This window comes from Telmatherina bonti, assembly GCF_933228915.1.
Source record: "Telmatherina bonti genome assembly, chromosome: 21".
NCBI classification, from domain to species: Eukaryota; Metazoa; Chordata; class Actinopteri; order Atheriniformes; family Telmatherinidae; genus Telmatherina; species Telmatherina bonti.
The window spans coordinates 20,700,908-20,715,725 of NC_136630.1; the positions used below are offsets into that span (position 1 = coordinate 20,700,908).

Sequence of the window (14,818 nt, forward strand, 5' to 3'; positions counted from 1 at the left end):
ACACACACGAGATCAGTCCTGGACTGTGTCTTTAAAGCGAAGACGTAAAACAAGCAGGGCTTTTAAAACATGCCATTTGTTTTAATGAAGATCAGTAGCATCAACGACTGGCATATTGAATTCATAACAAGGACACAGTGGATTTAATCTCACAAACATTTATTTACAAAAGAGTTGCATAAAGACTGTTAATGCAGATAATCAAGGTCTAAGGGAACATTCACGTCAGCCTTTTTGATTCGAATCCGAGTCCGTTTGCTCGGAAAGTCCACTTCGTTTGGAGAGCTGTGAATGCGCCAAACAAATTCTGATTTGGACCAAAGAAGCGGACTTGGTCCACCTACAAACACTTAGCCATAGACGGTATAGAGTCTCAGATCATTTCAAGCAAACCAAATACAGAAAGTGGACTAAAAGAAAGTCACTTCCTGCATTTTACCTGCGTTGCATTGCATTGCGGGTAAATACACAGCGATCGCATTAAAAGTCCTCTGCCTCGTCTGTTGTTCATACTGTGTCCATTGTTGCAGTGTATTTCTGTAGTATACATTCATAAGACAAAATAAAAAACCCAAACCGAGTCTAGCGGACCAACTTGATGTGAATGCTGACCTAAAACTTGGTCCAACAGTCCTAATATCAGGAACATATCTATACGTAGTACGTAAAGCCAAAAATTTGCTCAAAATAGCACATTAGATTATTATTATTCTACTCAGCATTTTACAAAAAAGCTATATTTTTATCAATAAACTTTCTAAAAATCCTGAAACTGTAATTATAGGTACTCATCCTAAACTAACAGGAATATCATTAAACTCCAACAACACCACAGAGCACTTTTCTTTCCAATGCAGACTCCTGTACACAGTATTATGCTTTACAACTCAGAGGCCTACAGAAATACTCCAACCACTTCAATGCATTCGTTAAATATCTTCTTTTAAGTGTGTGTTTAAAAACTTTACAGTTATCTGTTGGGATAGATCATTCCTATCCATTGCAGTAACCATTTCTTTTAGTATTCAATATGAACTACAACTATTTCATTCCCCTTTGGAAACTTTCAAATCAAATTTCAATTAGCACCAAATATGTTGAATAAAAGAAACACAGTGGATAAAGGGAATGTTAGGAAAGTCATGCAGGCAAGTCATCTTAAGTGGAATGAACCAGCTGCATAAATATTACTCTCCAGAGGTTTGGCTACCATACTCATAATTGTTAAAAATCTTGGCTTAAGCTGCCATAAACCAGAACCTGGTAAACATGGATTGCATGAGAACAACAGATACAGCGTAACAAGTGAGGATGAGAAAAACAGTCACTTAGTGCACCGGATTTTCTTGTTGTTAAAAATGGCCAATTAACATGCATTAAGGCAGTGGTTTTCAAACTGGGGGTCAGGGCCCCCAGGGGGTTCACAAGATCATTTTAGGGGGTTGCCAGAATTTTATAAAAGATATATAGACCATTTATATGTACCCATAAATTTGGAATTTTAACCAGTGTTGGCAAAATTAAACCAAGTGGAGATAAATCTATTTAGCGCCTTATATATTTTTTAACACATTAATACATAAACAACAACATTAGCACACGTCATAGTAAAAGTCTGAATTTTGCATTATCTCTACAAGAGAAGCTAATTTTGGTCACGTAGGTGTCTTGTTACATTGGTGAACCCAATCCACCAAAAACCACTTTATCCTCCTTATTTCTGAAGATTACGACAGCTTTCCAGCTTTCCAACCACATGGAAGTTGTGTGTTCAGAAGCAGATGGGCTGCAGCAGTGCAATACCACACAGGGTGCTGCTCCGGACAGCGTACAACAGGAAACTGATGCTACAATTCACACAATAGGAATGATTTTTTTTTTACCAATATTATGACAGATCTCCATGCAAACTTTTAGCTTAATGGTGGAAAAACTGCAGTAGGAATTCAAAGATTTCTCAACAGTTTGGTAAATTAGCAACTTATCCCTAATACTGCTAGTTTAACAAAAGCTTCCTGCCTTTGTTACCCTACAGGCTAATTACATGTCAGAATTACTCTGGAAGCTACTCACTTCCACAAAATATTTGTTACAAATGTAGTTCAAATAAAATGTAAAAACAGCATGTGAATAAAAAGTTGATAGCTTTAATCTGATTCTGGTTGGAACCAGCACACTAGCTTAGCACACTAGCTTAGCACACTAGCTTAGCTTAAAGCAACTCCGAACAAGTGTGAACCTGGAACGTGCAGGTTTCTGTCTCATGTTGAAGTACAGTTACAATTGTTTTGCACATTATCAGACTTAGAACTGGCCTGGAGCAACTCAGGAGTCAAGACAACACCTTTCACACTTTTGGATTTTCAGCCCGTTATGTCTCATTGCAAGACACACCGTCCTAAAAACACACTGGCCACAAGAAGAGTCCTGAGTCTATGGATGAAATTAGGAAAAAGAGATAAAGTGAATGAGCAAGAAACATGGAAAAAGTAACAGAAGTAAAGAAAAAAAGAACAAAAGAGCAGAGAACTGAAGAGTTAGCTTTTCTGCCACTGTATTAATAACTGACGGTTGTGTAGTTTTCTGCCACACTTGTTTTTCTTAGATATGTAAAGTTATTGATGCTTAGATGCATAACAGGAGATCGAAGCCGTAGCTGATTCCTGTATTACAACTAATAAATCATGCTTTTTTTTTACTCCACATATTCACTTCGGCGCTTTCCCTTGTGGTAAATAATCAGCAGCGTCTTCAGAGATCATATGGAGGAGAATTAGCCAATTAAGACAAAGATGCACATAAGTTCTTTGTGTCAAAAAGTTTACTCATTTTTTGGCCATTTCAGTCTAATCTTCAAATCTTCTTGCCTTATCAAAGCCTTTTCAAACATGACACTGTAATAGTTACAATATGAATTACATGTCCTGCATATTTATTTCATACATTTGCCAAATTCAAATGTTTCCCAAAAGTCCAAAAAACAAAAGAAAAAAAGGACAAAAAAATCTAACAAACTAGGATATTTAACATCTTTGGGAAACTTTATCCAGAGTTCAGTCAAATATTTATAAACATCACCAAACAATTCACCAACAAACTTCCATTCAAGATATCTGAGATATATTCCCAAAATATCAACTCTACAAGACACCCAGAAACCCTTCAGATGAAATCAAACCCCTGCATGATGAACATGTTTCGTAGATATATTGGATTTTGTATTTATACTACTTTGTATTTTGTGAGAGAATAAATGCCCAGAAGTGTTTAAGCTGCTTCTGGAAGCCTGACTACAAATCCAAACACAGACTTCTTGTGGAAGTCTTATCTGCAGAACCAAACATAACCCAGTGCAATTTGACATTGAATGGTGGCAGTGAGGATGGCTACACAGTACAGTGCAAAGGAAAATGGCCCTCAGCCCCCTGATCTGTGCACAAGCATGTTTACCATTCTCAGTGCTCTGTTGTGTTTTGATAACCTTTCCTCAAAGTACAGCCCCCGGAAAAGCTCCTTGGCTGGTTTACATAAATGCATGCACACACACACACACACACACACACACACACACACACACACACACACACACACACACACACACAGGCAGACAGAGAAATGGATGGAGGAAGTGGCGTCTGAGACAACCATCAGAGGGACAGAGTGACCAGAGAACTAAGGGTTGTAATCACTGCGGCCTGCTGCAGACAGGACTCCAGAGGAAGCTTCGTCATGGGAGTGAGCCACAAGGGGTTTATCAGATCTCACTTCATACCAACCTGATTCTGTGACCTCTTCTTTTCCTCTGTTAGTCCTGTTTGCAGATTTGCACGAATCAATCTGTTTTTACTGTCTGGAGACTGGCTAGTTCATCTGCATGGGCTCAACCATTCATGCAAAAACATCAGAGGAGACCATTCAGTCGACTGGGGGAATGTTAAAGCCCCGACTGGATAGGTTTTTTTTTGAGTGGAGTAGCTGACATAAACTACTAATAGAAGGTCAGCCCTGTAAGGTTAATCCTTATTTAAATCAGGCCCCTTACTTGTTCTGTAAAACTTGTCCTGAATAATTAAATTCTCAATGAATGAAAACAGCTGGATCCATCAGTAGGAAGATGCTTTAGATGCAACGTTTACTCTCACTAAAATTGAAAACAGGTTGATCTTTTGTTGCGTCCTTTACACTGAGGTACACATATAGGTGACTGTAGCACCAGCAGGGCCACACACAGAGGCCCAGCAGACCTCAGGCTGTTTTCCCGGCCACTGTGTCCTCATGGGAAACTACCAATTGCCCCGTTAAGAGCCCTTGAAAATACACATCCCCCCTATTTTATAGACACGGAAACAATTTGTGGCCATTATAGATCATTTTAGATAGCATCTACAAAACTTCCCGTTGTTGACTAAACGTCTGCCTGAGTGGACACACACGCACACAGACACACCCCCCCAAAGAGTTAACGGAGAGGAAAAGAAAACAAAGATGCAAAGGATCTTGTTTGTTGATTTGAAGTTAGCTGAGAGACAGATTAGGCTATATAAAGCAGCAAAATAAAACATGAAGGCAGCCTAAGAGAGCTCAGTGGACCACCCAGAATCCCGCTGGATGGAGGTGGACGAATGAACCTTTCTGTGTATACTTCCTCTGGGTCCTGATAAGCAACTTGCTACAGCGAGACAGCTTATTAAACCGAGCTTCATTCATTCTACGTGTCTCTTTTGCTCACATTGCTGCTCTTCACATCTTCTTTGCTTCTGGAGGGTGTTTGGTCAGATCTGGGAAATTTGAAAATCAGATAAGTTTCACTGATTTATAAAGCTTGAGAAGAATATAGTACAAACCTTCCACAAGTAAAAGGTTTTTTTTTTTCTCTACATAAAAAAATATTCACTGCAAGTAGAAAATAAATAAATTCATATAGTTGTAGAATTCTTATGTCTTGTATTACCTCTTCAGCTTTCTAACCTGTTTTAAGACAAGCTGTAGCCACCAGTGGGGTGTTATACTCTCAAAGTTCACACCAAAAGAAGTTTTTTTCTTTTATAAAGGACTTTTCTTCCAAACCGTATCAGCACTTCATATTTTTTCAGTCTTCTTCTTCATATAACATTTTTGTATAGTCTCCCAGATCCTAAAGTTGGCAGTAGGTGTGCTTCTTGTCCCTCCCTGGCACACAAATCATGTGGCAGCAACAACATGTGATGATGGAAGTGTTTACCTGTTTGCTAGTGATACTTTTAAAGCAGTACTACATAGCTTTCTGATCATGGCACGGAGGCACAATCCTGAAGTGGTATCTGCCTGGCAGCATCCCAAGGCTGGGAAACTCTGCTTCATTATTTCTTTTTCCATCCGGGTGGGTCACTTTACAGCCACATTGTGTAACAGCTACATGACATATTCTAGCAACTGGATATCAACACAGACAACAACTGTATGGCTGTTTTGAATGTGGCTTATTGAGTAAAGTAAACCAAGCACACATTGTTGTAGGAAGAGAGGAACAGAAAAACAAAGGTACACAGAACAAGAGTGGATGTAAGACTAACTTTCGCTCACGGGAGAGTGCTCAGGGAAGAGACAGGAAGCAAGATGGATACTGACTTAGCCAACGATAGGGGGGGGGGTGCCTTAGTCAGTTATGGGGCTTAAAATATGCATACTCATTAATCAGTGGAAAGATAAACATGTTGGGAAGTTTTATGGTTAATGTGCCAATGTCAATTACTTTTTTTCATTCATTCAAAAAAAAAAAAAAAAAACCTTGTTTATTGCCACAAAAACAGACTTATTGTGTTTTTGGTTTTTTTTTGTTGTTTTTTTTAACAGCATTTTACTGTTGCATTTGTATCTGTTTACATAGCTTCCAGTGCCTGGAGAGAAATGGATTCTTTTAATGTTTGTTTTTTTCTTTAATGCAAACAGATGGATGTACATTCTTTGAAATAAGCCGAAAGATCAAAAACCACCAACATATACAAAGAGTAAGTGACGAATTTCAAGCGTTTCCCTATTGTGAGCGCTGCTCTCATGTAGCAGTGGAAAGCCAAAACAAATGCATGCACATTTGCAAGCACTGTAAGCGTCATATCAACTACAGCAAGGTCCAAGTCCAGTTCTCGAGATCTACTAGCTTGCAACTTTTAGATGCATTTAAACACATCTGAATGAAATTACTGAAATCCTTTGTCCACATCATGCAGCTCTGCAGAGGTCTGATAATGAGACATACATTTGGTTCAGGTGGAGAAGAAACACATCAAAAGTTGCAGGATAGAAGCTCTCCAGGACCGGACTTGAGCACCACGGACATAGAGTTACAACATGCTCAGCCTCTGATGGTGCATTTCGATACTTTCCTCATCGGATGAGAATGGGAGTCAGGATGTATGTAGTCTTATTTTGAATTCTTCAAAATTAGCATTTCCCATTCTCATGTTTGTCATTCTGGATGTTAAAGTAACTTTTTCAAAAAGCTCAGAGCTGCCAAAATCAGAGTGACTTGTGGGAAAATTTGGTTGTCCTAAATAGAAGAGATATTCTAAGGAAAGTTTATTTTTGAATGACAGTCATAATGAACACATAAACAAAAATTTGGAGTATTTGGGCTTTTGGTTTTGCTTCAGATTAAACAGCACACAGCAACATCCTTCATTTACTTTCCTTAGAGGTAGTTACTTTTGAAATGTCATGCAAATTGCATCTTTTTTTTTTTTAATCTGTAGATTTTTTTAGGCATGAAAACAATTTCTAGCAATTCCCTGAACAGAATTATGAATCTATAATGAACCATACAACCTCTTTAGCATGTTTTTGTTCCTGTCTTCACATTGGATATTGTGTATCTACCATGGATGACTGCAAATAATTTTACTTTTTAAATGACTGATTCAGAGCCCAAGTTGGTAACAGACCAAAAGTGTAAGTATTTGCCAGGAAAACAGGCTGTAATAAAAGACACACGTTATTGGAAAGAATGTAGAAACTGGTATCTGTTGGCTCATTGTAGAATTTAATGAGTGTATTTGCATTAGATTGACTCACTTAATTTTCTTTTAAGCTTCATTATTGTTCAGATAATTTGAGCCTTTAGAAATATTCAAATTTGAAGTCTGTCAATAAACTCTGATGGAGGCAGGTCCATTAAAGCTCCCACTTCCAGTTTCCAGTATGTCTTCCACCACTTTTAAAATGTAAAATGTTTTTCACAACGATGAGACATTTGCTTGGCTTCAGTATTTAGTTCAAAATGGGTCCCAGCTGCAATGAAAACAAAACAAGCAGGCAGAGAAAGCATGTTGATTAGAAATATATGATTCAAAGTGGACTTTAGCAATGTGACAGAAGTTCAAAGACTTCTGAGAGGTGTCCTGAGACCTTCATCATTCATGGAGAGCAGCTGGGATGAGGAGGAGGAGGAGGGGGGTGGGAGGTAGCCGTCGTCACGGAAAGCTCAGAGTGAATGTCAGCTGGCTGAACAGAGCATGGTGGCAGAGCGGAGCAGCAGGACGGGGTGTTGATGCTGGGATTCAGCCAAGACACTCAGATGAGCCAGACAGTTCGGACTGCGCATCTGACCCCTCAAAGTGCAGATATGTTTGATAACTCTCACTACCCCTTCAACTGTTTCAACTACGACGGGGACGGATATCCTTCCTCTAGCACTGATGAAGAGAAAAAGATATGCAGACCTGCTTATAGGTATGTCAGACTTCTTTTTATTCATTTTAATGTAAATTCTTTTTCTTCCTCCTCTGCTGTTATTTTATCATTTGTTGAGGGAAAGTTTCTTACTTTTTCCTCACAACAGTGTAACTAATGTACAAGCAGTCAACTAGTTCTTAAAATAAAAAAAAAGACCTTTTTAGGAATATACATCATTCCTGAATTATTTAGACATGATGAAAATAGTTGGGACAAAAAAAAGCAGTCTTCTTCTTTTTTTCCTTTTTCCTCTTCTTTATTATTATTATTATTATTATTATTATTATTATTATTATTATTATTATTATTATTATTATTATTTATTTATTTATTTATTTATTTATTTATTTATTTATTTATTTTAGTTTTGGTTTTTGTTGTTGTTGTTTTTATTGACTAATTGGGTCCAGAGAACTTCAATATGCTTTTTCAAAAATTATTATAAAACATACCTCCTTTTATTTATTTATGTATTTATTTATTTATTTATTTATGTCTTGCTTCTGTTGTGTTGTTACATATTTTTCTAAAGGTCTTTAAATCTTTAGAAAATGTACCTTTCCAGTCTCTGGAAATGTAATGAAATAAAGTAAAATTTAAAACATCTGGACTGCAAGCAGGTTTAATGTTTATCTTTGTCACCTAAAGTGTGTATGTATGTGTGTGTGTGTGTGTGTGTGTGTGTGTGTGTGTGTGTGTGTGTGTGTGTGTGTGTGTGTGTGTGTGTGTCAGCTACATAGCTCTGATAGCCATGGCCATCCAGCAGAGCCCCGAGCAGCGAGTCACTCTGTCAGGCATCTACGAGTTCATCATGAAGCGGTTCCCTTACTACCGGTCCAACCAGAGAGCCTGGCAGAACTCCATCAGACACAACCTGTCTCTGAACAGTTGCTTCATCAAGGTAAAGACAGTTCTGAAGACAGGATGAGGAATATGTGAACGCAATTCAACGTCTGTGTTGCCTTGTGTCTTTTTTTAAATAAATAAAACACCCATTTTTTCCTAGTCAGTTTTAGTTTAATTTATTATTTAAAGACCACAGTAGTTGGAGCAGGAGGAGTTTTTTTCTTTTACATTGTATTGTTATTGCACTTTGTTTGAGATGTTATCAAAAGCATACTGCAGGTAAATCAGCTCGTTCTTGTTTTTGACAGGTTCCTCGGACCGAGGGCAATGAGAAGGGAAAGGGAAACTACTGGACTTTTGCTACTGGTTGTGAATCCATGCTTGATCTGTTTGAAAATGGCAACTTTCGACGTCGCAGACGCCGGAGGAACATGAAAATTGGACTCCGTGATTCTGCAGAGACCCCTTTCCACCCCATGGAGAGCCATGGTAATCAGCACGCTCCCTCTGTTCGTCGTCCTGACTTCAGTTCCACCCTCTGTCCTCTGAACCCTGAGAGGCCGAAGACTGGTTCCCAACAAAACCACCTCATTCCCAACCCCAACCAGCTGGAGAAACCGGAGTCAGAGATTAAGTTCAGCATTGACTACATCCTTTCTACTCCGGATCCACCTCAGTCTCAGTTCAGGTCCTCTCAGGGCCCTGTACATCTGGTGTCTACAGGGCCATCTGTTCATGTTCTGGAGCCCCAGCACCTGAACCTGCACTTCTGGACTCTTTAAAACAACAGAGAAAAGACTGACTTTATTCCTTCATAATAGTCTGGGTCCAAAACTGGGAACTAAAAGGACATCTAAAGACAAGAACTCCACCAGAGGGATTTTAATAAACTTGTAAAATGTAAATGTGGAAACACAGAGGTACAGTGGTGTATACTGCTTGAAAAGAAAGCATCTGTACATTAAGAAAAGACAACCAAAACACAAAAAGTCAGTAAACAATCCAGATATTGTTCTGTTTGTGGGCTCTCCAGTGCTGACATAGAGTAGATTTACAGTCTCCTCTATATGTATTTACTCACAAACTGTGTGAGCACAACGGTGATGTTCAGTTCAGTCAATGATGTGTTCTTAAAATGCTTTAGAAATAACACAATGCAACGCAGACATTGGCTGGAATTATTTAATTGTCCTGGCACAGGAAGTAGGAATTGCTTTGTCATAAAATAGAAAATGAATTTCCTAAATTCCCACTGATTTCTATTATTGTTACTGTATTTTCACCATAATATGACTGAATTCATGCAAGTCAGTTTAAAGATAACAAAACATTTTCATGGCCAGTCAATGAAAATCCCTAAATCTATGAAAATGAAATAGTTTAAAATGATAAGTTTACCATCGCAACACATCTTAAACTTTACTAAAAAGTCAGAATTTGTATTTTTGTTGTCTACATTTTACTTGTCAAACTTACTTTGATTTACTAAAAGCCTTTTGGGTTTAATTTGATATAAATTATAATATAAAATGGTAATAAAAGAAAATTCTCTCTCATTTAACATTTCTGACTAAATGTTCATTATGTATGTATGTATATATATGTATGTATATGTATATATATGTATATATATATATATATATATATATATATATATATATATATATATATATATATATATATATATATATATATATATATATGTATATGTATATATATATATATATATATATATATATATATATATATATATATATATATATATATACATATATATACACACACATATACATATATACATATATATATATACACACACACATATACATATATATATATATATATATATATATATATATATATATATATATATACATATACATATGCATATACATACATATATATACATGCATATACATACATACATATACATACATACATATGCATATACATACATATATATACATACATATGCATATACATACATATATATACATACATATGCATATACATATACATATATATATATATATATGTATATATAAATATATGTGTGTGTGTGTGTGTATGTTTATGTATACACACACAATTTGTGTTTTTCTACTCCATTCTTTGTTGGATTTTGAAATATCCAGAGTTTTTATTTTTCAGCACAGTACCCGCTCAATCAGGACTCAGGACTATATTTAACCTCTTTTTTGTGATAGTACAAAGAGATAACAGATGTATCATCCCTAAATGATCCATTTGATCATTTTAACTGATACTAATACTGGAATATATTAAGGCATCAATATAAAAAGTGTACAGAATTTAAGCATTACAGACAAGCAGACTAAATAAATGTTTTCTGAAGCACAAACTGAACTAAAATATATGTGCAAAAACATCAACTGTAGTAGTTCAGTCAAGGAGCCCTGTGACTGTATTTGTGTGTTCATTAGCATGCGACTGAGGTATACATTTTCTGCAAAACATGTTGTATGAAGCGTAAACAGATGGTGCCCAACAGTGTGTTGTGTATTTATTTTGCTTTTTGTCCTCCTGACTGAACGTAATCGGGAAGATGGCAGCACAGAGATGATACAGGGCCATAGTAGTCACTGATGACACGGCAATGATTAGCTTATCAACATGCTAAAGGTTTAGCTGGAATAAACACACTAAAACCCAAATGCTTGTAATTATTTCCATTAGTGGTCACATTTCAAACTGAAAATTGCTAATGCTGTTAGCAACATCTGTGCTTCAGCCACTTTGACTAAAGACTAGCATGAAATAGGACTCTTCTGCTAAAATTCAAACGTATTCATGCCAACTTCAGTCCACCTTTTGCTAATTTTTATTAACTGACCTTTTGAGAACCAGATTGACAGACACTTACATTCTAATCCAGTCACTACTCATTACAGCGTCTTGCATTTACTCACTTAAAATAGGCCAAACAAAACAAAAATATGGCTCACATTTTTTTTCCCCCCTGTACAAGGGATATCAATCATGGCGTGTTCCTTGTGCTTTTGAAGGGACATTTTTCAATTTAACCTTTATATTATGTCTTGACTACATCGGAGAAGGGTTTCAACACACTTAACATGAGTGGCATTTAATATAGCATAACACTTGCAAGGTGAGGCCTAGAAGTGACCCTATTTAAATACCGGGGCCCCACTCCCAAGCTTTAAACAGTGACACCTCCCCCCAACCAACACACGCACACCCACGAACCCCTGACGCAGTTATAATTAAACACACCTTATGCCTCCCTTGCAAATGCCCCTCATCGATCTGCAGGATTTTAACATTCACGTGCGAGCTGCCCCCCAGCAAACGTCTGCGGCGGCGCAAACGTTTATGGATCAGCAAGTTTCCATTAAAAAAGTTGTTGATGTTGAGGAGCAGGGGTGGGGGGTGTCTGCTGCTGCCATGATGCCGCGGATATATTTGGGTAAATTAACTTAGCATAAAGTGCTTCAAGGCTACGAGAGTCTTTGGAGGCGGCTAAAGAGAAAGCAGGGCACCAGTCAGGCCCGAAAAGTCAATGAACATATTACAATTGCCAGTAAATATAGAAAAGTCTTGCTACTGGCAGTGTGTCCCAATAAATGGCCTCTATTAAGTAACTTTTCTAAAGCCACCCTTTTTGTTTCACCCCTGCTTGATTTTTTTAATATTTTTTAGATGGTGTCATAATTACTTCCACAGTGTTTCTCATCTACAGATATACAAGCCATTCCTTTGTTTGAGACTTTATTATGTGCACGCCGCCAGGTAAAATTAGCAGCTGAGGGCAAGAAACTATGGAATAGCAGGTACATGAAATTGGGAACCTACTGATGTGCAACATTAATAACACACGACATCGTAAACACAAATACTGTAGGTCGTTTTAACTTGAGGTTTTGTTTGGGGATTGGATTTTACTGAGGCCATTTTGGGGAATGTGGAGACGTATAAATATTAGTGTACTGTTTAGTTTGAATGGGAATGTATCTGTTTTGTATCATTTGCCTTCATCCAACCCATAAACCTGGGCTGAGGAAAGTGGTGAAGTATGAATGAGCCTGGCAGCTCTAGACTGACTGGCTGCCAGCTAATGAAGATGTGTGAAATAGCCCGAGGTCCCTGACATACACACATCTCTGCCCTTTGCCATTTTATGGTTGCTGGAGGTACAACCTGTATACACTATTCAAGCAGAAATATGCTATTATTTTTAAATGCGAGTGTGTATCAGCAATGAGAAAATCAGAAATGCTTGTCAATCAATGGCTGTTGGGAGACATGTTTACATTTCAGCTGTTAGAAGGATGTCCCTGATAGGAATATAATGAAAGTAGTTGACCTGGGGTCACCAGAGGGGTTTTGGTTTAGTAAAAAGGAAATGGAGAAAATGGAATTTAATAAAGAGAAAGGTTTGACATTCAAATGAAAATGTAACTCGAGAATCTGCCAGAAATCTGTTTAAATTTGTCAGTTCTTGTGCTGTAAACATGCCAGCCTTAGTGACAGGTGTTAAAGGTTTTATAAAAAGCACAAATAAGCAAAATCGCAAAAAGATATTGTACAGCGCAGCAGCATGAAGAGGTTTGGTCACATTTCAGTCACTATTAATTAATTAAACAATCAATCACCTTCTTCTCATTATTTTAAGCAATACGGTTAGTTTTCATTTTTTGCTTAAATTTACCGTGGGAACAAGGAGCACAATGTAGAGTTTTTATATATTCTCACTCCTCTAACAGAAGCACTAAGTTTGTAGGACATGCCTGGGATGAAACTGAAGGATTAATATTTACAAGAAGTTTCCTTTTTTTCTGTCAATTCAATCATTTCAAATTTCCTCCAATAAGACAAGAACAGCAATAACAAAAAAAGCAAAACAAATGTTGGTGTCAATAACAGAATTCTCTTAAACACAAGTAATTGCTCTTTATATTTTATGTATTACGTACATCTTTTTTTTTATTTTTCTCATTAGATTTAAGCAAAACAAACAGCAAAGAAAAATCAAGAATGAAGAATGAACTCTAAGACAAAAACAAATGTTTCAATCAGTGACATATATCTTGTTTCATTAAAGCTGCTCTAAAAGTTTACTCCTCTAACACATTTACAGCTTTGTTTCTATTATTAGGAGCAACATATCATGACTATTTAATTTAAATATCCGTAGTTTTTGGCAACAATGTAATGGCTTAAGACATTGTGTAACTTTTTAATAAATAGTAACATGCTGGTAAAAACCACATGAAATCAGCATTTTTTTCATATCAGCAGCTGCTGTAATTCTAAAAAAATAAACATACTTAAGTTTCTGCTTCCAGTATTGTATAGTTGTTTTACTGTTTTTGTATTGTAGCTGCTTCCTCGGTAATGTAGTTAAGAAGTTATAATTGGCAGGAATGATGAAGGTCAAGTTAAGGTCTGGAAGGCAAGAAAACCTGGGAGAACAGCTTGCAAGACTTGTGGGAAAGCTCTGCAGTTGCGCTTTGCTCAAATTTTTCCTACAGGAAAGAGATCTTTTTTTTCTTAACCTTAAATTTCAGCATGTTTCTACAAGTGTGCATCTATGCAGGGCATTTTGGAAGCTGTTCCTGGAAACTCATTAAAGAAAACATTACAGCTGATGATCAGAGGATTGTTTCTGGATAACTGGAAAACAAAAACCCAAAATCCACAATAGCAAAACCTCCAGTAGTACTTACTACTTCTGCAATAAATTCTGAAGCAAGTAAACATCATGAAAAATCTTTAAACTGGGTGTCAGAGGGAAGATAATGGAAAAAATCACCCAGTATCTTGAAGAACTAAATGTATTTTGTAGGGAAATTCCCTAAAGTAACAGCATAGAGGCGTTTACCATAACCAGTTATAATACTTTTAACAGAGAGGTGGGAGGCAAAATCAGCAACCCCCCCCCCCCCCCCCCCCCCCATGCATGCGCAGCACGAACAGGCCAGGAAGCAGAGCAAGCATTTAGTTAGGTCTGCAAATGTTTTCGTGCATGCTCTACCACCTATGGCCAGCAGAGGTCACTATAATTGGGTCTTCAATGACCACTATCCTGCAGGTTTCAGCTGTTTCCCTTCACCAGCACGCCTGACTGAAACTAAGAGATCATGAAGAGTTGTGCAAAACTTGACAGGCAGTTAGGGATGTCCATTTCATCTGATTTTGGAGTTGAAGCTGGGAAACAGCTTTAACAAAAAAAAAAAAAAAAAAACCCAAAAAAACCCTGAAGGATGGATCTACATGGAAACTG

General features: G+C 37.1%; 1 protein-coding gene across 1 annotated transcript; it reads left to right on the plus strand.

Moving 5' to 3' along the window:
• Window positions 1–7,549: 7,549 nt before the first annotated feature.
• foxl3 (forkhead box L3) lies at window positions 7,550–9,335 on the plus strand (the record flags this gene model as incomplete). Its single annotated transcript, XM_079261064.1, has 3 exons — window positions 7,550–7,704; window positions 8,440–8,608; window positions 8,862–9,335. 3 exons carry the CDS (start codon window positions 7,550–7,552, stop codon window positions 9,333–9,335), a joined length of 798 nt encoding a protein of 265 aa, XP_079117190.1.
• Between the last annotated feature and the right edge of the window lie 5,483 nt (window positions 9,336–14,818).